Source organism: Lolium perenne, chromosome 1 (assembly GCF_019359855.2).
Source record: "Lolium perenne isolate Kyuss_39 chromosome 1, Kyuss_2.0, whole genome shotgun sequence".
Lineage (NCBI taxonomy): Eukaryota > Viridiplantae > Streptophyta > Magnoliopsida > Poales > Poaceae > Lolium > Lolium perenne.
This window is the reverse complement of record NC_067244.2, coordinates 171,201,878-171,227,231: the sequence shown is the minus strand read 5'-3', so window position 1 is coordinate 171,227,231 and position 25,354 is coordinate 171,201,878. Positions and strand designations below refer to the sequence as shown.

General features: G+C 42.6%; 2 protein-coding genes across 2 annotated transcripts; both read right to left on the bottom strand.

Annotated features, from left to right (window-relative positions):
* Positions 1-15,046: 15,046 nt before the first annotated feature.
* On the bottom strand, positions 15,047-18,443 carry LOC127312646 (TOM1-like protein 1). The gene is made up of 4 exons (XM_051343185.2): positions 18,198-18,443; positions 16,680-17,237; positions 16,108-16,371; positions 15,047-15,694 (listed from the first exon to the last, which is right to left on the bottom strand). The coding sequence occupies exons 2-4, from the start codon at positions 17,196-17,198 to the stop codon at positions 15,302-15,304; spliced, it is 1,176 nt and encodes a 391-aa protein (XP_051199145.1). The 5' UTR covers positions 17,199-17,237; positions 18,198-18,443; the 3' UTR covers positions 15,047-15,301.
* Positions 18,444-18,841: 398 nt separating this feature from the next.
* On the bottom strand, positions 18,842-24,343 carry LOC127312643 (glycerol-3-phosphate acyltransferase, chloroplastic). The gene is made up of 14 exons (XM_051343177.2): positions 23,928-24,343; positions 23,695-23,792; positions 23,528-23,614; positions 23,330-23,427; positions 22,615-22,672; positions 22,107-22,208; positions 21,964-22,025; positions 21,739-21,849; positions 21,302-21,380; positions 20,941-21,060; positions 20,746-20,859; positions 19,955-20,105; positions 19,219-19,369; positions 18,842-19,138 (listed from the first exon to the last, which is right to left on the bottom strand). Exons 1-12 carry the CDS (start codon positions 24,169-24,171, stop codon positions 19,971-19,973), a joined length of 1,308 nt encoding a protein of 435 aa, XP_051199137.1. The 5' UTR covers positions 24,172-24,343; the 3' UTR covers positions 18,842-19,138; positions 19,219-19,369; positions 19,955-19,970.
* Between the last annotated feature and the right edge of the window lie 1,011 nt (positions 24,344-25,354).

Here is a 25,354-nt window from a genome sequence, read left to right as displayed (position 1 = left end):
CGCCAAGCAAACATTGCTGCACTGCAACAGATAGCTTAGAACAATCAAGGCCATGGAAACCACGATCACCCTGGATCGAAGCTGAAGAACTTTCAGAACACCAACCCTCCAATGTTCAACAAGACTGAAGAACCCCTTGATGCTGATGACTGGCTCCAGACCATGGAGAACAACCTCGAAGTTACGGGAGTTGAAGCCGCAGAAAAAGTACTGTTCGCCACCCACTACCTGTCAGGACCTGCCAGAGCCTGGTGGACAAGTGCCCGTGCAATGAATGCGGGACAGATGATGACATGCGAAGACTTCAAGCTGAAGTTTAGCAAGTACCATGTGCCCCAAGGACTGATCAAGAAGATGAGAGACGAGTTCCGGGAACTCAAACAAGGAAGGATGTCCGTGGTGGATTACCGCGATAGGTTTCTCACTCTATCAAGGTACGCCCCGGATGAGACCGACACCAATGAAAAAAGGAAGGAGAGATTTCTGAACGGACTGCACGACGAGATGCAAACTGTGTTGGTGAACATTCCGTTCGCTGACTTAGAAGCCCTGGTAGACTCAGCCATACAGATGGAAGGAAAGCTGCATCAGGCCAATGAGAACCGCAAGCGCAGAATGATGAACCAGAATGGACCCCACCATACCCAGAAGTACCGCAACAACTCCTCTGGAGGATTCACCCCAAGATACAACAAGCCCCCTGCCCAGAATTATCGCCCCAACCACACCAACAACAACGGAGGACCCCCGAAGCCCGGAGGCAACAACAACAACAACAACAACAACCACAACAACAACACCCACCCCAACAACAACAACAACAACAACAACAACAATGGAAACAACAACAACGCCAATACTGCCCCAAGGACTGGAAGCAATGCCACCCCCATCATCCCCAAAGACAAGGCAACAATCAACTGCTATGAATGTGGAGTCGTGGGTCACTACTCCAACGAGTGCCCCAAGAAGCTTGCCAAGATTGTCGCCAATACCGCTGCACCTGCCCAGCAACAGCGCCGCTTTGCAGGAAGAAGGAACCAGAACAACAACAACGGCCGCCTCTACCACATGAATGCCACTGAAGCACAGGAAGCACCCCAGACCATGCCAAGTATGTCTTCCTGTTACTCAAAATAATCAATCTCTCTTAGGAACCTAACTTTTCTTAAAATCTCGGGACGAGATTTGTTTAAGGGGGAAGGGTTTGTAACATCCCAAAAATTTCAAAACAAAACAAATGAATTTCCCTAGTTCCAAAATTTGGAACCAACAAAAACTTTTATTCAATTAAGTTTGATACATAGTGATCTTGCTTAATTCTTGTGCTATTGCCATGATTGCTTGTTAAAGTAGTTTGAAATGATCTTAAACCCTAAACCTTACCCCTCTTTTCACCACCCAAGTTAAAATAAAATAAAAGGAAATTAAAAAAGAAAAAGGCATATGTGCCTATGGCTATATTTATAAATCCTTACCCTAAGCTCTTCTACTTTGTTTAGAGGTTTGGAAAACCTTCATAAACCTTACCTAGTGCTTATCAAACCCAATTCAAGTTGTTTCCAAAGAAAATAAAAAGAAACTAAAAATGCCATAGAGGCATATGAGAGTAAAATAGCAAATATGTGAATTTAAGAATCTTGACCCTAAGACATGTTGTGAATGGTTGGATCACTCCTCTATACCATTTCAACACTCAACAACACCAATTGGGTCAAGCCAAGTCAAATTGAAAATCAAATACAACATATGCATCAAGACATATGTGACACATAGCCATTTCACCAAACCTTGACCTATGACTTCAAACCTTGACCAAATGATGTGAAACCATCTCTAAACCTAATATAACACTAAATTGACCCTAACCCATGCCCAAGTAAAGCAAGGGGAACAATTTACAAGAATAATGAAAAATTTGACATATCACCTCTTATGTGTTATGGCCAATTTTGCAAATCTTTGATCTAGACCTTTTGGAATGGTTTCAATGGTTTGGAAATGTTTCTAAACTAATAAGAATCACATTAGAGTCAAGAAAAATCAAATCAAAAAGAGAGAAATCAAATAGTGAGAAAATCCCAATTTCACTCGCATACACATTTAGCCAATTTTGCAAATCTTCAATCAAGGCCACTTTGGCTTGTGCCATTGTTTGTAAAATACTTATATATCAATAACACACCCATTTGAATCAAAGAAACCCAATTCAAATCAAAAATGAATTCAAATTCAACTTACATATGATAATGGTCATATGACCACTTTATAAAATCTTCCCCACTTTACCCCCCTGGTTTTGACTTTTCTTCAACCAACCTTGACTAACTCTTGCCATTTCATCCAAGACCATGTCAAGGTGAACAACTTTTATGTTGACCACTAGTGCTAACTTTTACCAGGTTGACCAGAATAGAATTGACATGAGAGGACTTTGAAATAAAGAGAAGATAACCCCCATTTTGGAATCTCACAAATCTTCACCAAAATGAACACCACCACCACCATTCTATCACATTAAATATATAAATGAGTTGCACCAAAAAGAATTTCAAAATTTGAAAAAAAGTTTCATGCGGCCATTGTGTCGAGCACCTTGCAGGCACAATTCTGGAATTGTAATACACCTCTTTGTCCAGCAGATTTTGGCCTAAACCCCTTTCTAAACCTGATCATCATTTCTCCCCTACCACTCCTGCTTCAAGCCAAGTACCTACTATGGTCGATTAAAGTGTGGACAAACCCTAAACTATGCAATACCGTGCCATGCCGGCCACACTCACTCACTTTCTCTCTGATCCTCTCCTCACTTTTTCTTCTTGTCCTGGAGAATCCCTTGGCACCCCTGATGATCGTCGTGCAAGGCCTTGCTCAGGAGAGGCTGGCACTGGCCAGAACACACATGCCCAGTACCATGCCACGGCATGCCAGTGCACGCGGTGAGCGCGCACGGACAACGTCCTGGACGTGCCAGAGCTCCACGCGACCCGTCGTCCTCGTCCTTCCCCTGCATCCCTACTCCTGTATCAAGCACGTCTCCACCTCCTCTAGCTGCTAGACACACTCCCGCACCTGCTACTGCCCTGTCGCCGTCGTCCGCGTCGGAGGAACGCCGCGGGTACGGTGGCATGATGAGCACGCGCCCGAGCAATCCCATCGTCCCCTGGACGCGCCAGCTACACCCAGAGCATCGCCTAGCTGTCGCCTACAACACGCGCACCTCGCCTTGCCCCTTCGCAACCCGCAGCGCCATCGTCTTAATCGACTCTTCGCAGCACCCACGGCCCCCTCACCATTCTATAAATAGAGCTCCCCCGCTCCTTCCTCCTTCACACCATCTCGATCACCTCTCTTCACTGTTTCGCCTCGACCAAACCATCCACCAAATCATCGCTGGAGCGACTCCAATATGAAGCCGAAGGTCGCCGGAGCCCTGAGATCGCCGCCGTCGATTCACGCCGCCCCAAGCCTCGACATTGCCACCAGGAGCTTCCTCACCGTCGATAACATCGCCTCGCACCTCGCACTGACTCGCGGGAACGCCGGCAAGCTCTCCGACCCGTACCTCCGCCGCCAGTACGTCCTCCTCTCGCCGGAGAAGAAGACCACCCTCAGCCGTTGATCTAGCTTCTAATCCGACGGCCACCACTCCGCGTACCGCTTCGGTTGAAGTAAGTCGCTGACGCGTAGGACCATTTGTCATCAGGCCCGCATCGTTACTGGGCTAGTTTTCTCCGTTTCAAACCATGCGGCCCATTAGTTTTCCCGCCTAAGCCCATCTAGCCTTATTCAAATTAATTCGTTTCAGCAATTATTCAATACTGGTCTGTGCTAAAAATTGAATAGTTTAAAATTTACCCACCCAAATTGAGTGATTCAAATTGTTCCAGAAAGGTTATGAACTGATCTAGCAAACCCAACTGGTCTCAACCCCATATCTTGTGTAGATTTTGAACAGAAAAAATAACAAAACAGAGACTTTTCAGTATTCAAATAAATCTTAAAAATCAACCAATTTGAATTTTGAAGTGAATCCAATTGCAATAATTCACATTTAACCAACTCTAATTTACTATGTAAAAATATGATATAGGTTCTGTACATGATCATGGGCTAGAAGCAAAATATTGGCTATGTAGTCAATACTAGTCCATTTAAACTATTTCAAATTTTAGGAATTTAAATCTATGAGGTGTAGCACCTCATTTAAATCATTTTCTCAAGTGTTATGAAGTAATGTGATGACCTCTACTGATTAGGCATACTTTCTCACTTGTGGAAAATAAATCAATATAGAATTTAAATTGCAATGGTTATTTAAATCACATGAGATGATGAATCTCATTTAAATCACTTTTCTCAAATAATAAGTGTGAAGTGTTGACCTTGGTCAACATGTGATCATCCCTGGTTATTGGAGAAGATTAAATCTTAAGAAGATTCAAGGAGAGGAAAGTATTTCTCCAAACCAAAGAGAAACCCTATTTCCACCTTTCAATGAGAGGAAATTATTTTCCTAATATTAAATAAAGAAACTCTAGCATAATTTGTGAATAAATGTTAAATAGTGATGTTAAATCATTTGTGTGAGCCAATAAGGCTAATTAAGATTACTTAAGTGTTGTTTGGTGATTGTATCCTCGTATTCGTTTATAGACGCTAGTACCGGAGACTATCAAGAGGAAGAGGTCTTCTACCAAGAGGAAGAGCAAGAAAACTTTGATCACATCACCAATCAAGGCAAGCTATTACCAATGCAAGCTAGACTAATGCAAACTATTTTGGTTGCAAGTTTATATTCTTGCAAAGTGCAAAGCTCTACAAGATCAAGGCACCATTACATTTTACTTTATGATCCTATCCCAAGTTTTTACTTTACAAGCTTTATTAAATTTTACTTATCAAAGTTACTTTTTGATTTATGATTCACTTGGTTTAGATATGGATTAGTACAAGAGCATCACACTTAGACTAGGAAGCTCCAAGATACTTAGCACCCCTCATAACTAGTTGCTAGTGCTCAATATTAAAAAGTGACTATTCTAGTTGGGAACTTGTGAATTGAAATGACTTTGAAAACCTTGGAATGATGAGTCATTCTATTGAGAGATTTTGAAGGTGAATATGACTGGTGAATGATTTGGTGAATTTTACTAAAACTGATGGTTGGGTTCGGATGCGATACCATTCCAATTTTACAAGTACCCCCACAATACCTGAATCTGGGTAAGGCTTGACTGGAAACTTATGTATTTTAGTATGGGTTCCCTCTGAACAAGCGTCATAGGGGTTATCCCGAGGCTGCCTCCATTGAATGTGAAATGATGTGAAATGAGGTGAATGTACTACCCAAGCCCTGTGCAGTTCCCAGGTTGACGGTTTGTTTTCACCGTGAGGCCAAGCTCATGGGGAGAGGTGCCTATACTAGAGTATGTAAATGAAAGGTTAGGATTGGTAGTTCGCGTACTGCGTACGATAAATTAGGGCCAGTTACCCCTGACGAAGTATTGCAATTGTTGTGGCACAAGTGTACAACCTCTGCAGAGTTTAACCTATTCGAATAGCCGCGTCCGCGGTCATGGACAGTTGGAAAGGCCATACTGTTCCGTCATCAGAAGTTTTTCTAAAAATATGAATGGTGACTTGTGATTTGAATTGAAAGGTGACTTGACTTTGAATCACAACTGAGTTGTGGGAATGACACTAATGTTCCCACTTGAGTTAGTTGAGCAAATGAAGATTTTTGATTATTAAAGTGTTTATGAAATAAAACTGGCTTTATGCAAATGAAACTAGAGCGCGCTTAGAACCCCCTTACTATAGTTGATAGTATTTACCTTAGTATTAGTTTGCGAGTACTTTAAAGTACTCATGGTTGTGTCCCTGGCTATACAAATGGCCAGACTATGAAGACGAGTACCAGAACCCGGAAGAAGGACAGCAGGACGTCTACGACAACTAGGATCACTCCTGACGTCAGCAGTTGCCTGTGGAATAGATGGACTACTACTACGATATTTCGCTTCCGCTATGTGTTATGTAATGGATAATTAGAACTTCTATTATTGTAATGAGACTGGATCATGTGATCCTTTATTTGTAAGACGATTATGTGTTGTAATGAATGATGTGTTGTGATATCAATCTATTATGTCTCGCAAAAACAATATTCCTAGGATTGCGAGGAAGGGCATAACAGGCATCTGGATTTAAAAATCCGGGTGTTGACAATGCCTGACATATGTCATGGGATTGAGCAGATGCTCAATGGGTAAATCATCACTTGGTTTTCACCAAGGATCACTGTCAGTCTAGAAGCCACTAAGACAGAAACCATCTAGATACAGATCATGTGCACAGAAGCTAGAAATCATGCACTGATGCACATACTAACAAGATCTCATGCACAGACAGCACCAGTAGATGTATTGCAAGGATTAGCAGCTAACAAAGACTTCACAGAAAATCCTAAGCATGCAACCATCAGTAAACCCTAGAATTCTTCACATGCAAGCATATTGGCATTCATATTATTTATGATCCCCAAATATGCAAGCAAATATGAGTAGCCAACAAGATCCAGCCAACCATGTGAGCAACCGGTCAGCAGCAAGGCTACTGAGGTCACATCACACATAGAACCATCCAAAGCAAAGCCAAATACAAAGCATCATTATCCAGAAATGGATTCAGACTTCATTTGCTTGACAATTAATCATGAAAAGCAAATTCATATAAAGCAAGTTATTTAATCATTACTGCATAAGCAGTTCATCATTAATTAATTCATCCAAGCATGAATACATAACAAATCCATGCAATATTTTGACAGTAGCACACTGTGAGGCACACCAGCACATGTCACTGCATCATAGCTACTGGATCAAGTCCAGTGAGCTAGGAAGAGCAGCAGCACACATATATAGTAGCATAGTCATGCTTGAACAGCAGCATCAGTAAGCAACCAAGTCACTGACATTTAATTGATCAAATGGATCAATTGAATCAAGTCAATCCACATAGATAGGCTAGCCAACAAGAAATGATTGATCCAATGGATGCCAGTAACTCACAGGAGGCACAAAAGCAACTCACAGGCATCACTGGCATTCACAAGTGTCACAGATGCATAGCAGTACACCTAGACAAGCAAGTATAAGATGCCAGTAAGCACAAGCAAGGTCATAAGCATGTACAGCATGGCATAGCAAGATCATAGCATGATAGGAGCAGTAAGCAAGCAACACATGGCATGCACAGCAAGCAACACACACTGGCCAGTAACCAAGACTTGGTGAATTGGCCAGAGCTTGCAGAGAAGAGAGGCATAGGTAGCATAGGCAGTAGCAGCAAGGCTCTGCATGATCATAGGATCATCAGAAGGCTGTAGAGCAAGAGGTAGAAGGAGCACAGAAGCATGGGAGGCGCACAGGCATGGAGAGGAGAAGGAGGAGGAGCAGAGAACCTTACCCGCGCCTGGTGGCAGAGGCTATGGCATGGCGAGGCAGTGCCCACGCGGCCATAGCAGCTGCAAAGCCGGGGAGGACGCTGGCGTTACGCCGACGAACACCACCAGTAGCACAGCACCAGAGACGACGGCACAGGAGCTGCGAGCAGCACCCACGGCAGGTCAGTCTCGGAGGCGCGCACACGTCGACAGCGAGGACGAGAGCTCATCGGAGATCACCAATCGCCGGAGGCGATTCTCCACGAGATCCAGAGAGGAGGCGATCCGCCAGAGGAGGAAGCAATCAAAGGAACCACGCGCACTGATCGATAGATCGTCGCGCGGTGGTTCAGATCAGGTAGGTGGCGAAGTCAGGGGAGCACGGAGGCGGCCGGAGAACGGCGGCGGCCATGGCGGCGACGCCATCGCCACGAGCGTCGCCAGAGGGTTAGGGTTAGGTCGAGTGAGAGAGAGAGAGAGAGAGACGCGAGTGAGTGAGTGAGGTGGGCCGCTGCGGCGCCACCGACCCATTATGGGACTAGCCTTAGTGGGTTGTCCCAATGGGCTTTAGTAAGTGGGTTGGCCCAATAGGGGCCAGGGGTATTTTAGACTTTTCACATTTTAGAAAATAGCCAGAATTTCACCAAGTTTTAGTAAATAAAATACACCTCTAAAAATCCATTAAAAATTGGATTTGTGAATGAAAAATTATTCTTAACAAGAATAAAATATGAAATAGAATTTAGGAAACAAATTCAAATTTGTGAATTTGATGAATTTAAAATAAAAACTTGGAATTTCAAACTATTATTTCCTTGTATTTATAAATCAAGGAAAAATCTCAAATAAGTTCAAATACTTATTTTCAAACATTTCAAAATGAAATTCTATTATTCCAAGTCATTTCTATTTAAGAAATATATTTTCCAAAGGAAAATACTCTATTCCTTTTTTATTCCAAAAATATAGAGGCAACTCTATTATTTCAAATTATTTTGGAATGAATAATGAATCACCAAGGTAGAGTAATATTACTTTGAATCATTTTATCTTATGATAATTAAAGTGTTTCTACACATAAAAACAATTGCAAATTACTGCCAAAGGCATAAATCTTAATTCAACCCTAAATTGTAACAAATAATTGGGGTAAAGGGATTCCACATAAAATAATACATTCATGACTGCATTATTTGGAATTTATAACATTGTCCTTACCGGACAATGATGCTTCTTACAGAACCCGAGGTCCAGGTTCCATCCACTGCATTGAACTGCACTATCTCGCAGTCCACAGGCAAGTTCACCCTTGCTCATACCAACTTGAGTATTTTCTATTAATTTAATGCAAAGCTATATACTTATCATTCCTGCATCGCAAATAAAATGTTACTTTTCCAACTATGAATATGACTATGTGGCTGGCAGTGGAACCATGGTATGTGTTGATATGGTGGAGGTTCCATTGCATGGGTTATATTTACCTAGGAGTAATTACCAATGCCGTCCAGTGATTCTAGCGCCGTACATACCGCGTTGACCATAAGATCTATAATGGCTCTGGGGAAGCCAACTTTATCTTTTTCCTCTCGCACGCCAACGGACTAGTGATAAGGGTTGCCTGGATCGGTCTATCTTTGGTAAAGGTGGGGACATGTGGTCTTGCACGATCTACCATTAGATACAGGGGAGGGCAGACTTGTCATTGGTCTATGAAGGATTGTAAGGGTTGTCCGGATCGGTCTATCTATGGTGTATAGGATGGGGCACATAAAATTGTTCGGATCGGTCTACCTTATTGGTATAGGGGAGAACAAGTGCTTGCGTTTGTCTACCCATATATATAGGGGAGGACAGACTTACAAAAGGGTGGGTTTGCGAGATTGCGAAGAAGATGGTGTGGGCTTGGATCTTCATACTTGGCCTCACACCAAAGGAAGTGTGAACGGGGGCAAGTCCCTGCGGATGGCAAAAAGGATGGGATCTCTTATGGGAAAAGTAACGCACCTCTGCAGAGTGTATCAAATTGTGACTGTCACTCCTTGTTCCGGGAAGGGAAGCTATGACAGCGGCAGGAAAGGAACTCCACGAAGTTCTAGTCAACCTGTGAAGACTGACGGGCATAGTTTTCATAATAAAAGCAACCTTTTGAAGAAATGATTTCAAAACATGCATTGACCTGCGATTTCCCGATCAATGATCGTAGCTAGTGCATCAAACACCTTTTACTCTTTTGAACTTGTTGAGTACCCCTGTACTCACTTTCTTTCGACACCCTTGCTAGACTGTAATACAGAAGTGGAGGCTATCACCGATGGAGCACCGGAAGGAAGCTACGAGCTGATCTACGAGGAACCTGATCTTACCAGAGGAGTTGAAGGAGTAGACTATGGGATAGTCTACGGACCCGATGACACGGAGGTGGAGGAGTAGTGATATACCCTAGCATCATAGAGCCGAGCAGCGTAGAACTTACCTAAATAAGTTGTTGAGCTCTCTTTCATATATGGTTATGAGTTGTAATCGTACTTAAGTAGTATCTTAGGGTGTTCTCATATGACCTGTGAGAATGCCAACTTGTTAAGACAATGTTTGTAATAATATACGGAGTGTTATGACCTGCAATGTTTCTGTTGTACCACTCTGAGGTATATGGCAATTGTGAAGAAGTCCCTTCACAAAGATCATATCAACGACTTGTATACTACAACATGCAGTGGTATGCTGGGTCACCGCAATAATGGACCAGGATCCCTAGGTAACGAAAGGGGGGGAAACCAGCTTCACAACCAAATATTTGCTTATATTGGTTCTCCTCATCCTTCGCCTATCCAAAACATAAAATCTCACTCTTATGAAAATTGATCTTAAGTCCAGGTAATTGCTCAAAGATGCAAAGAATTAACCTCATGTTAACAACCTTCTCAAGTACTGGCCACTGTCATTGTTACTAGAAACATCCTAAAATAAGAAAATGCTAGCAATAGAAGCCCTATTTGGCTCACAGGGTGTAGAAAAGTAATTTTGCACCCACATAATTTTACGATGTTACTTACATAAAATTATGTTTTTGTATTCAAATAAAAAACACATTAAATGAGTCATTACAGTGTAAAAAACACTAAAAATATGTATTTTACATCATCTTTTGTATGTCACGTAAAACAAATAATTATGCTATGTCTATTTTTTTTCTTATGTTCAACTCCACTACTGAAGTAAGACAAAATTTACGTGCCAATCATTTGTGGTTGCAAAGATAGAGTGTGGGTGTAAAATAACTATTTTGTACCTTAAGGGTCAAATAACCCGACTCATGCTAGCAATTGATATATAATTTCCTTAACATATAATCCTGTATGAAGACAACAAAATTTCAACCCTGCTCTTTGAGATGCCTACATCGCAGACTGTACACTGAACAACATGAACTAATCATCTAAGCAGGAGGATTTACATGGCAGGGAAGAGCACAGACTGGCCTCTAGAGCCTCACTTTGTGGAAAGGGAGATAGCACTGTGGAAAGAAGCTCAACACTACTGCGAGCGACCTCAAAGGCCTCGTCGACTTGCACGGAAGGGGCAGCACGAACCGGAGCAAAACTTTCCTACAGTTCGTTGCCTACAGGAGCACCGTCACGAGCGTTGACTTCTTCCAAGGAATATACATGTTGGAGCTTTCTTGACTTATTCCAAGAAATATACATGTTGGAGCTTTCTTACGGACAATTTCCATCTCGTCGGGCTCGGCTTTGATTTCCATCATTGTTGGAGTGAAGGAGCTCGATTTGAAGGGCTCGCTGAAGATTTTTGTACTAGATAAAGACGAAGATTCGAAAGTCAAGGTTCTCGTACTAGCTTTCGTACTATTAAATATGTTTACACGATGGACATGTTGATCTCCCTCATGTGAATCTTGACTAGGTCAACTTATTTTGCTCCGTCGGCTCATGTTTAGTAGAGTTTACTTTATGTTGTGTTGTCTTGTGCGGTATTCTATCTTATGGGCCTTGGGTGCTTTGTTTGCTGGTTGTTGCCGCTGGATCCTTGTAATAGTTGAACCTTTGAAGGCTTTATTAATTTGAAGTCAGGTGGAAATGTTTTTTATCTAAAAAGAGTTCGATTGGTTTGGATTTGTTTCAGTTACCAGCAACTGCGTATTGACAAATTGTGATGGTATGGTAGTTAGTTTGGTTAGGTGAGAAGAAAGATTGGATATCCGACGTTAGCCCTACAGATACAGTTGTCGCTTTGCCGCTCTCTGATATTCCTCTTCTGCACCTTAACGATACTGCAACGTTAGGTGGAATATATAGATGAGGGCATGTATTCCCTATAAAAAAATCCCTCAAAAGACAATGGCCTCTACCTTTACTCAACCAGTAAAATCACATTGTTCTTTTCTGCATTCCCTTTCCTACTATGCATTATTTAGCTGGCATAGATTATTTTCACACACTTAAATGGAGTAATGGAAGTGTTAGAGGATACCGCCACACACGCATGGTTGGATGTTGTGCGTCATTTTCTACTACAAGTCTACTACTTTGCGACAATTAAAAATGGCAATTTTACCCACGGGTAAGGGTACTAGTGGGTTCCGTACCCATGGATAGTACCCATATCCAACCTGTTAAGTCATGGGTAGGGCACGGATATATATAGCCTTGTACGTATGGGTATACCCATACACTACCTACTTATACTGATATATGGACTTTTTTTTACGAATCGGGAGCTTTATTAATCAACCAGCGGTATTACAGTCCTTAGCAAGAATACTAGTGAGGAAAACAGGAGTGTAGTTAACCCACACACACCGTTTCCTATATGAACTAGCTCTGTGAGTACAAGCATGGGCTGCTTCATTCGCAGTCATGTTTACATACATCAACTCAAAACTAGTTAGAAACCCGCTAAGCTCCCTAATTTCCTAACAAACACTAGTAATTATAGATCTACTAGTATCAGATTGGTTATAGAGATTAACCACCTCTTGAGCATCCGTCTCGACGACTAGCTTATGTAGTCCCATATCGATAGCCAAGCGAACCCCCTCTCGAACAGCCTCTGCTTCGAGAGCTGTAGCGCTCCAGGCATGATCATGCCATAGACCCTGAGCTCTTAGTAGCACTTCTTCGTGGTTCTAAATAGCCAAGTTATTGAGTTTATGAACCTATATTAAGTTGTCACCGATTATCAATATGTCATGTGACTCTTCTAATGTTGTTGACTTATGAGTTATGAGTATGTGATTACGAATTCTAAATTTTGTGGGTATCCGTTGGGTATGGGAGTGGGTAGAATTTCATACCCATGGGTACAGGTATGGATAAAACTTTGTAACCATTAACTATACGGGTATGGGTATGGTATTGCTCTACCCTGCACATATCATACCAATTGCCATCCTTAGCAACAATTATCTAAATTTCATAACAACTAACATTGTGCTGAGAAATATAATCGTATGAGATTTAAGATAGTACCTCACTTCAGAATAAGTTTTTTTCTTGATGATTTCTTCAATCTTATGTATGGTATTTTTTTAATTAGAAATTCCATGGCGCACTTTGTGGGTTTTTATGTTGGTTCATGAATGGTGAATCTAAAAGTGATGTGTTACAACTTTATGGTAGATTCATTTGTTGCAAGCGAACTACTTAACACACACTTCCCTCTCTGGTTCTTGTACGATGCAAGATCGGATGGTGCGCTGCACTTTGATGCCGCCTAGGAATGGTTCGATCTTGGTGTCGTACAGAATTTGGATGGAAACTGACGCGTACGTGTAGCAGAGTTCTTGTTGCAAACATAGTCTTGTACTTGTCACTAGACTAGCAGAGTTCTTGTTCAAAGATAGCCTTGTACTTGTCACTAAACCAGCGTGCAGCCAGAGCTAGCCGTGTTCACGTGGCAAATTTGATTGCTATGTGTACTACTTGCGAGGAGCTTGAGTGCATATATGAAGACATATCATAGGACAAGATTGCATGAATTTTCCGGTTATAGGACATGTAGCTCCCAGATACACAACCATTTATTCCACATGCTCACCGCAAACTAGAACTCTTGTGGTTTAATCATACAACCCGCATCGATCCACAAGAAAGAACTTAAAAGAACACACACCACTCAGTCATATCCTCGACTTCTCTTCATGCTCTCGCCCATATAACTCTTTTTTCTTTTTCACAGGGACCCATATAAGTCAAGGTTTACTCTCAAACTCTTAGACACCCCATTCAGCTCATTCGACCTCCCTCCCATGATCCCATCCTTCTCCATTCTCCATACCAAAGCTATGCTGCAATGGGTTTCTGTAGGGATGAGAGGCATGGGGAAAAGAGAATACACAATGAGAACACAACATCCTAGACAGATAGTAAGCTGTACTGCAGCTAGGTTGTTAGAAGCGATTAAAGCGGACTTGCACATGGCCATGTACGTGAACTGTGAAGCGGAGTTCATGCTAGGTCTGTGCTACTGGTTTATGTATGCAACATCGTATATTTTTGTGCGGGTTTAGCCTGACGGCCACCTCATGATGCTGAGAGGGAGGTGGTCAGGTGGCAGAGGTTACATATATGCATTGAGGGTAGAGTTGATTAATTTCGCTATATGTAGATGCATTGACCTGGTTAATTCATTCTTTGAATTTCCGCCAGCCCACATGGTCATGCATTACGCAAATCAGCAAGTCAAAACCCGCCATTCAGTTATTCGAAAAGAAGAAAAAATCTTTCATTTCACGCATTTGAATGCAAACGGTGTCTCTGGCCTGGCCGACCTCGGATATAGGGGAGCGGCATGGCGACAAGATCACGAGAAATTAATCGATCGGCTGGCAGGAACACATAGGATTGTGCGTGCGTGCGTGCCTTTGATGTTGAGTGTTGGCTTGCTTCCGGCTGAATTGCCCCTCGAATAGTACTGGATTATTGAGTAAAGTGATTGAAGAAGAAGGACCAGACAGCTAGCTAATCTGCTAAGGCTTTAGTGGAAAATTGCAGGCTGGATGATCCTGTTGGTTTCTTGGTGCGCCACTCCCATTAACTTGATCAATTAAGGTCGCCACTAATTTTGATCAACTTGCTACCCGTCACCGATAGCAACCGTCAAACCTTTCCCATGTCTCCGTATATTAATTCCATGTTGACATTCTCTTTCAAAAACTATCAAAAATCGCCTTAAATTTCTTCGGAAAGCTAGGCGTCGATTGGCCCTCCTCTAGACTTCTACGTTTGTTCTCCACGCTTCCGCACATGGCTTGTGCAGTTGTGCCCATCTTCATCTGGGAGAAAGGGATGTAATTTCTAAGTGAGAACACTGGGAGTAAATCCTTCAGCGCAAGCAAGAGATGGAGAAGGCTAGCAATTCCAGATCAATTTAGGAGCCCAGGGATGAATGGGGAGAAATCGTCTGCGCTACAAAAATTAAAAATGTACAATGTAGCACACAAGAGTATGTAAACGAGGATCGATGCAGTAAAACAAGAAAACTAGCGCAACAGAATTTCTAGATCTGCATATATGTAACATACCCTGATGCCTATGCATGAGAGCAGTCTCGCATCCAAATCCTTTGCCAAGCATCACAAAAGAAAAGGTGTATGCCATGTGCCAGGGTAAGTTAGAAATCAAGTCTGTCACATGATTACATCTACTACTGTACAGTAAAGCAACTGCTCATGTCGCAAATAAACTAACCCGAAGCCCCCGGATACAGGAGAAGAAAGATGCGCACATCACACATCTGCAAGCACAAACCTGTAACATGATTTGGAAGTACACTGACGACGCAACACCTGTATATATATAACAAGTTCCGGCCGAGTAAACATATACCCAGTGATCAGAGACCGATGAAATCGTCCTTCTGCTCCTTCCTGGGAGTCCTGTCCTGCTGGGACGAGGTGCCGCCTTTCTTACCAAAGATCATGTCGTCGAGGTCCTGAAGCAAGTCCTCCCCGCCAGACCGATATCCGGACCCAGCTGATTTCCTCGCAGGGGCGCGGGGGGATTCCTCAGGCTCCACGGTGACCGGAATCATAGCTGGTTCTGGCTCAGGCTCCGCGACTACAGGCGCCTTGAGCTCTTCATACTTGGAAAGAACCTTTTGGAGTTCATCGTGGATGCTCAGTGCCTCGAAGAGCTGAGCCTCGTTATCCCCTGCTGTCTCGACGATTCTCTGGATTGTGTATTGACACTGTTGGCATTGCTGGACTAGGGTGGTAGTCAGGTCATCCTGCATCAATGTGAGGTGCAATCAGAACGCAGAGGTGATGGTAGCGAAGTACCAATTTGATACCAAATAGAGATGTAGTCAATTTGATATCAAATAGAGATGTAGTTCTTATACATAGTTAATCACTAACTGTCAGTTAATTACTGGATTTCAGATGCTGCTTTGCACCGGAGCTGTGATCAGGAAATAAGGGATAACAGCATGACTGGCCAGTGTAATTGTTACTAGAAACATCCTAAAATAACAAATGCTAGCAATCGATATATAGTTTCCTTAACATATAATCCTGCATGAAGACAACAAAACTTCAACCCTGATCTTTGAGATGCCTACATCGCAGACTGCACACTGAACAACATGAACTTATCACCTAAGCAGGAGGATTTAAATGGCAGGGAATAGCACAGACTGACCTCTAGAGCCTCACTTTGTGGAGAGGAAGATAGCACTGTGGAAAGAAGCTCAACACTATTACGAGCCACCTCAAAGGCCTCGTCAACTTGCACAGAAGGGGCAGCACGAACCGGAGCAAAACTTTCCTCTGGAATTTCTTGATACCCATCATGTGCTGCATCAGAATATGGTTCAGCTGCAGGTACGGAACGGGGAGGAGTAAATATTGGTGCAAGGCTCTCATCATCGCGTCCTGGGAAGCGAATTCCCCTAGATCTTAAGCTCTGCAATGATAACCAAATGTTAACTAAAATCCACATGCTTAACAATGCTGGTTCGACAGAATTAATGATTGTTCCAGGCACAACACTGGGCTATGGATGCAGTATAAACTGCACTGAAGGAATGGTTATGATTTATGAATGTACATATTAATTATCCCTCAACGTAAGTAATTTTATATCTCAAGTCCAGCAACTGTCAAAGGAATAAAATATTGTCTTTCTCAGATTCTAGGCAGATAAGCAAAGCAAGGTGTTCAGGTTAAATTGCACTAAGCCAATTTAAGCACAAAGCATTACTTTGTAGGTACCTTGTAAGTTTCTTCATACACCGGAAGGTAGCGGAGTTCATCTCCCGACTCTCCCCATGCTTCAATTAGCATAAGAGCCTTGTTTCTGTTGTTGACTATAGTCTGTGGATCATCAATAAGCCTGACCATCTCATCAAGGACCCTCTCAGCAGCAATCTCAGAGAAAGCCTTCTCGCAGTTCTTGACAATGGTCTCAAGTAGGACAAGAGCTAAGTACTGCACCCTTGGGCTCTTCAACATGATTCGCCTCTTGATGGCACGGATCAGCTCAACACTGTCGACCTTCTCGGTGTTGGCCATATCGCAAATCTCAAGATTGGTAGCCCAATCGGGGCCATCCATGGTCTCCGTCGTGGCTTCGTCAACAATCTTGTCCGCCATGTTCTGGCCTTGGAAAAACTCCTTCATCTTGAAACTCATGCTGGTCACGCCAGTGGACATCTTGCGGCTAACCTCTGCCCCGCTTATCTTGAGGCGCTCGCCCAAGGCATTGACCTTGTCCATCAGATTGTCACTCATCTTGTAAGAGCGATTTGACAGTAGAAACTCGGCCGGATTCTGCAGGCGAGTAAAGGGCTATGTTAGAACACTAGGGGCGTTCACAAATTAGTTTCAACCAAACCATGGAAACCGTCCTATTCATTAATTGGAACTAGAGGTTTGGTCCCTGGTCATGGCTAATGATGTAAACTGTACTGGCGTCTGGCTGCCAGTTTTTGGACCTGTCGAAATCAAACTGGCTAGTACAGAACCAATTGAAAACAGAAATTGTAATTTGTTAGCCAGGAGGAAGTCAGGGAGGGAGATCTAAGCAGCTGAGAACATAAAAGTAGTGGACAGAAATAGAGAGGGAGAGGCCGTTCCTAGGTAGATGCAGCCATGCATGTAGGAGGTTAATCGAAGTTGACTCATCTACTTTTTTTAGAAGCTTGTACTTGTCATCTTGAGTGCTGAGTGCATCTCACAGAAACTATTATGATTGATCCTTGTAATACAGCACCTGCGGTTTTTCGTTTGAAAAGGGGAGGAGGCAATGCAACTTGCAAGACTATTTCTTGCTGGTGAAGATGAACCGAGAAGCATCGGGGTGATGGATTGGTGCATAAGTAATGAGTTGACAAAAAAAATTAACCGATTCATTAGATTTTTTTGCGCGATTAAATTAAGGGAACACACCACAAGTTGACAAGTTGGAGAGAAAAGAAACGAGGAATTGGGGGTGGGCGATGGCTTGACCGCGTGCTGTCGGATTAGGGTGATTTCAGTTGGACATGGAATTGTGTGCGATATTCTAATTCGAGAACCTGGATGCACAAGCAGCATCAACAAGAGTGTTAGTAGCAGCACGAGGAGAAGAGCAGCCGCGGCGGCGGCGGCGGCGGCAGTAGCAGCAAGTAGAGCAAGCAGATGGAGAAGGGGGCAACAGAATCTCTAATCTGCGGCACCAGGAAGGGAGCGAAACCCTTGTTCCGAACCCCTAGCGATGACGATGGCGGTGGATGGCGGATCGGGGCTCACCTTGTTTCCAAGCGCCGACGGCGGCAGTTGGCTTCCTCTTCCTCCTTCCCCGGCTCAGGCTCAGCCGCGCGCCGCCCAACAGCGCCCCACGACGAGGTCCGGCCAGGTGACTCCTCTGCTGCGGCTGCGGAAGGGTTTGATGAAGAATGGATGGATTCCAAATCCCTCCCCTTTCCTTCCTTTTCAGCTCTCGTCTACTTTTCGCCTTCCTTCCTTCCTTTTCTTTGGAAAAAAGATAAGAATTATGGAATTCCAATTAGACGGGCATAATAAGCAGGTCAGGATAATCCCGGTGGTGGTCGTTTCGTCAGACTGAGAGCAACCTCTAGGGCCGTAACACGACCATGCTTTGCCTAAAACCTTTCTGTAGTCTGACTCTAGATGGTTGGAATTTTCAGGAGCCTGAGATTCAGTTCAGAGCCTACGACCGAGCGCGTTCTGCCTTCCCCCATATAAATTTCAACACGCACGCACGCGCATACGAATGCTATGACTAGTCTTTTTGTCCACATCGCTGTATATTTTGCATACTGTCGCCATCATCCCAAGATTGTTTCCAAACCGTCATCTTTCACAAGCTTGTCTTTGTAGGAAAGTCTCACATGGCTATCCCAAGTTATATATGCATCTAAAGAACCTCAACGAGAGCAAAAAAGCAGTTGACGGATTAATATCGAGAGAACAGTGTACACATTATCTCCACATTTTGGAGCAAAAGAATCAAATATGTACACACAACAAAAATAAAACAGGCTAACTTGTAACACGAAAAAAAAAAAAAAAGAACACATGTCGGGCTGCAGCACCGCCGACTCAGTCCAGGTTCCAATTCGCATTGATGAACACATCAGGCCCAAAGGACGGTCAACTGATGCAGCGGTATTTGTTCACAAATGATGAACACATGCACCATCTGCCGCTGTGCAAAATCATATTTAGACCTGACAACAGTCCCACAGTCCTTATCAGAACATAAACACCGTGCAGCACCATATGGTAAAAAAAATTCCTGCAAACTTACAGGATCTGCAGAGATCTGGCCTCCATGATTAGTAAGGGTGATGACATCAAAGCGTAAGAAGCCTTACGGCTAAAACCTGCAAAGTTGCACTATGGCAGTTCATCTGCTCTATTGGAAAGAAATGAAGGTAACTCCATTGAGAAATACAGTCCTGGAAATTACAAGAGTCGCAAATTTATTATGCAATCCATCTAAGAACTGATAAATCATCTTTGGAACGGAAAATCACATGAGCCGGCAAATGAGGAATGGAAACGGTTGCTTCATGTGGACATAATGATCAATTCATAACTACAATCAGTTATTTCTTGTAGTGGTAGCATGCAACAAGGGGTATCGTACTTAACTCGGAAAAAATGAGAGGTATCGTACAAAAATATGAAATCCCAGTGTGCTTACACGCACCTCCATTGGAAAAAACTACGAGTACCTCGTAAATTGTTTCACCAACACAAAGTGTATTCTAATATGATATAAACATTCTTCTGATTTCTAATGCAACCTGCGCAAGTGAATATGCTACAGCATTTACAAGCTACACTTGTGTTTGCTGATCAAGTGGTATAGATACAACTCACTGGAATCTACAGATGCAGGTCCACGTGCAGTTGCACTTAAAACCAACCTATCTCGTGTATGTCAAACTAGAAAAAGTAGTGCTAGGGTGTCCACATGTGCGTGCTTGATACGACCAGCAAATCGAAGGGAAAGACAAACAGGTCAGCACAGAACAAACCTGAGTAAGCTATGTTTCATCGCCATGGTTGCGAGAGTGAGATGGCAGGGTTTGACGAAGCTGCTGCATGATCTCTAAAGATAGCAGACTTGAGCACATTATACTGATCAACAACTGAGTTGTACAAAGTCTCCGTGAATTTCTTCCTGGCCTGTATTCCATAAATTCAATCTAACATTATTTTCAACAGAACAAAAAAGCAGCTAACTAAAAAACACAAGGTGCAACATGTAAATAAAAATAGCAAAATCTGAAAATAACTTCAAAAAGATATAAGGACAATGAAAATGACGTACTAACAAAACTTATAAGGACAATGATACGCCGTCAGTACAACAATTACTAAATACTACCTCCATTCCATAATTCTTGTCATGGTTTTAGTTAAAGGTTTTGTAATTATCATACCCTGAGTAAGGAAGATAGATGCACCAATTTGTCTATTTCACACTAAGACTTCAATATAAAAGGACCAACTGTTGATGAATAGTGACCACATAGACTACATATAATTTTGACAATGGTTCAGCACCTAATCTAGATTTAAGCTGTACTAGTTCTCACTTCTCAGTACAAAGGCAATCACAGCCATGGAAGGTAATCTAACACTATTAGCTGAACGTTGGATAGAGACTGCCCAACAACCCCCTACCTCAGTAAAGACAAAAATAAATTATACATAATACACAGCTTTAAGGCCATGACAACTGTACAAGATTTTCGACTGTTCAATAATCCTACCGTTAAAAAACCAAAAACTACACAAAAGTTCAACATGAAAGTATACAAACCTCGTCAGCATTCTGAGTCTGAGCAGTAACATCCCCGTACTTTATTTCTTCAGCTGCTGATAAGCCTACCCCATGGAAGGATATAACTCGTTGCTCACCAATCTCTTTCTCAATCTATTCAATTAGAAAGAAAATTTTCAGAGAGGTTGTCTGACAAAAATATCTGAACTGGTGAGTTGTGGCTAGTAACCATACCTGTTGTGGTGGAGGCATAATCTCATAGCATAGCAACGATAGTGGATATATGTGCCCAGGAACGCCCGAGTGCTCCAGAAGCCTCCTCATATTATCCACTGCAGATGCATCAAATGGCGCCTGCCCTTGTTTTTGTAAGTAGCAGGCAAGGTAAACGTAAGGGGAACTAATAAAAAAATCAATAGCATTGTTGCAGTTTTGACATGGTACCATCTCATTCCCTTCGTGAGATGACATTTGATAATGTTATTAGTCATTAGATTGAAAAAAAATGTGCACAATCATTTAGAGCGACCTCAGTAAACATGATAACATTTATAAGAAACCAAATCATATAGACAAGAAAGGGAAGAGAACGTACCGGGTGCCATTCTCCAGTCAAAGGGTCTGGACGGTCTCTACCACCACTTGGAGCTATCCAAATTATATGTGAACCGCCACTACATAATATCATAAAAGATAAACATTATCATCTGATGCAAAAAGTGATTCCAGTGTAGCATATATTTTCCTTAAAAGAGAGCAAAAGGCAGTTTCATCTTTCATGATTGTGAACACGAAAAGATAGACATTGCTTATGAACCAATGTGGCCATATCTTTAAATCTATCTTCCTTTGGGTACAATGCCAGTGAACAACCTTCACAGGGCTAGGACTAGATTAAAACCAACAATTGTATCATGTGTTTCAACTGTCACCAACTTGTAGTACCAACCATGATTTAACATATATGTCAGTTGCATGATATTGATAAGGAAATAGGATGAGAAATATCAAACTATTGCATGGGACAAGTACCGTAAAAGCAAAGCCATTTCCTTAAGACTTCGAGTGTTTGCCCTCCTCTTCATCTCAATTAGCTCAGGAAAATCATTCATATGCTTCTTTGAATACACACAAAGAAGATTTCTGTTAAGAAAAAATGCTTAGGTGACAAACTGATGTTTTCGGTGATAGGATTAAGAGAAATCAGAATCCACAATGCAGCATTATCATATAAATTTCCAGGGTGGAGAATAAGACCTTCCCATGCTAAATGGCTTGCAAAGAGGATCAGTAAGAACCCTATCCCCAGCAACATAAACCTATAGCAGATGGTTTTGATGCTAATGTGGTTAGCTTATGTTGATTCACAAGAAAATTGATAGTATGTTCAAAGAACTCACTATGTTCTCGCTAATCCACGGGTTGCTTCTTTCAAGTGACAAGGCTATAACCGCTGGATCTGCTTCTGTCTGATGGTTAGACATCAGAACAACATTATGACCCTACAATGACATCAAATATTTTCAGAAGATGGTTTGGATTGTAAACAATTTATAACATTCTGGATCAAAAGAGTAACATAAGCAAGTCAGATACATAATTATATGGTGTTAGGGGGTGTTGTGTGCTAACATCCACTAGAATACTTTCTGCAGGATTTAAGGATTGGTCCATGATTCCTCTATGTGCAAACTTGGTCACATTATTCTATTTCACCAAATGAGCAAACATCTCTCTCAATATGTTGTTGTTGGGTTATCAATGCAGAATTATGGATTGTATTCTCCTTTTTTTCTCCAAATACCACAATGGCTTGCGGCTATTAGAACATATAATTTAGGTTTGGCGCCCAAAGAAGCTAGCAATCGACATGCCATGGAAAAACACAATGAAGGTTAGAAGAGTTACCTGCTGGAGCTTCTTCTCCATATCACTGAAAACAGAAATGTTACCGACGTAAGAGTTCCTGAGCATAGATATTGACAATGTTAGGAGATTAGTCAACCAAAACGATACGCTACAAAAATCAAATACATATGAGTGTCGGAGCCTCGTGAGACCTGATGGTAACAAACTAAGCCTAGGTATGTAACAAATACCCCTGTTATGTTGATGGAAGATACATTCTGAGTAAATCATTAGTCGAAAATAAACTAACTACTTGCTGCCAGAGAATGGGCAGACATATCTTGCAAAAGTGGAGATTGTAGTTCAGATACCATCCATTAGGATCTAGCAAATTGATTTATTAATTACTATCTTCAATAGAAATTCCTCAGCACCATGATGGAAATATGTGGATGAAAGCATTTAGAATTTTCATTGTAATTCATCAATATTCAATATGTATTTGTGCGACAAAACTGTGAAATATGCATGCTGTGAATATTTAAAAAAAATGAGATGTTCACACGAAAGAGACGCTATTCCAGTTTACGCGGAAGACATGACAAACGAGATTAATATGTGCAGCATGAAAGCAGCAAGCAATTATAACGAATAAGTCTGCTGAGACATATGCCATGTGCTGTATATTCCAGTTTACACAGAAGATAAGAAGTGCAAAAACTTCGTAGAAACTATTTGAATCTCCTATATGTTCTCAGGTTAGATTTCTCATTACCTAAAATCTACGAGTGGCCTAATGTAGTTCTGACCAAAAGTGTAATAGTCAAATGGTTCTCTGATGGCCTTGTGATAAGGTTGAAATGTAAACTGATTCTGCAAAAAAAGGTAAAGTTTGGTGTAAACAGGCGCCTTGGAGCATAAGAGAAAAATGTGAGAGCAAAATTGAGAAGGTAGCAGGCATAGAAGGTAGGACCTCTTCATCCAACAGAACGCGTTCAAATAAATCCATCATGTTGGAAAGGATGATCTGATGTGCATTTGGATCTCCATTTTTCAGGACCTGATAATATTGGCACTGACGTCACGGGACAGCCAAGAATGGTCTGAATGTAGCAAACAGGAGTATATCAACATATTTACCGCATTCTTGTAATTGTAGAACAGGTTTTCGAAGTTGTGAGCGACGTCAGCAGGCAGCTTCCCTTTCTCCACTTCCTTCCTGATACGAAGAACGAGCTCTGCACACCACATGCGACTGATGGTATATCATATGAATGAATGAACGAATGAGATGAGATTTATGGGTTGACTCTTCCACGGGACTGAATAGAAGTGGAGAGTGAGGCCGGGTGCATTTGGAAGAAGAAGCAGACCTTGCTCGCTTCGCGCGTCGAGCAGGGGCGAGGGCCCCACGACCTCCTCGGCCCCCATGTCGGAGGCGAGGACGGCGCCCTTGGCCGGGACCCGCGGGGCTCGGCCGCCTCCTGCCGCCCTCCAGGCGGGCAGGCGGAGGGCCCCGCGCCTGGAACGGCGGAGGCTCGCCGGCGCCGCCAGTATGGCAGGGCGATGGGAGGCCCAGGCGCCTCCGGCGAGCGCGGCGAGCGGCGGGGCTTGCATGGAGCGGAGGTTCTAGAAACCGAAAACCCTAGCTAGTGGGAGAGGAGAGTGGTGGTGGCGCAGCAAAAGAGGGGCGGGCGACGGAGGCGACGAGGCGGCGACGGGAACGGTGCCGATTTTCGCTTCTTGGTTTCTCCACGAACCCAAATAAACTGGATTTGTTTTCAAGTGGATCAGGATTCTCGTGGGAGCTGATTGGCACATCTCCTTTATATTTTTGCACATACGTCCCTCTCGTTCTCCTACCCTTTCCCTCTATCCAAATTTCGCCTTTACTCCATTCTCTAATAATATTAACTTGGCCGATCCTGTTATTTGTCACCTTTTCTTTTCGTAAAATTTGGGTTGCTCACCACATGTGCCACTTGGCAAATCTTTTTTTTTTGTGCGCCAATAGGCAGTTTAGTGTCATTACTCTTGCTCGCACTAAGGGTTGGCTTAGTGATGCTAATCGCATGACAAAAAAAGCGGAATTGATGTTTAATCCAACACACGGCTACAAATAATAGGTCTACCTATTGTCCTCTCGTGGCACGCCATTGTGGGTCTAGTTACCGGCAACAAGAGTACCACTTTGTTATATTTCCTCTATGCTCATAAACAAACAGTTGCTTTCAGTGCACTATTATTCATGATCTTTGTTTGAGTTACTCTTCATGTTATAACATAGTTGCTAAGTTCTATTGAATTATATCTATCATGCCTATGTTAGAGTACTTAGATCCCAGCTCACAATGCTTTACATGCTTGATCAAGATTGTGTTGACTGCAGTCGCCTCAAAAATTATTTTGTTATCACTTACCTACTCGAGGACTGATACGTCTCCGACGTATCGATAATTTCTTATGTTCCCATGCCACATTATTGATGATATCTACATGTTTTATGCATACTTTATGTCATATTTATGCATTTTCCGATACTAACCTATTAACGAGATGCCGAAGAGCCGGTTGCTGTTTTCTGCTGTTTTTGGTTTCAGAAATCCTAGTAAGGAAATATTCTCGGAATTGGACGAAATCAACGCGCAGGGGCCTATTTTTACACGAAGCTTCAAGAAGACCGAAGGAGTCACGAAGTGGGGCCACGAGGTGGCCAAACACTAGGGCGGCGCGGCCTAGCCCTTGGCCGCGCCGGCCTGTTGTGTGGGGCCCTCGTGTGGCCCCCTGACCTATCTCCTCC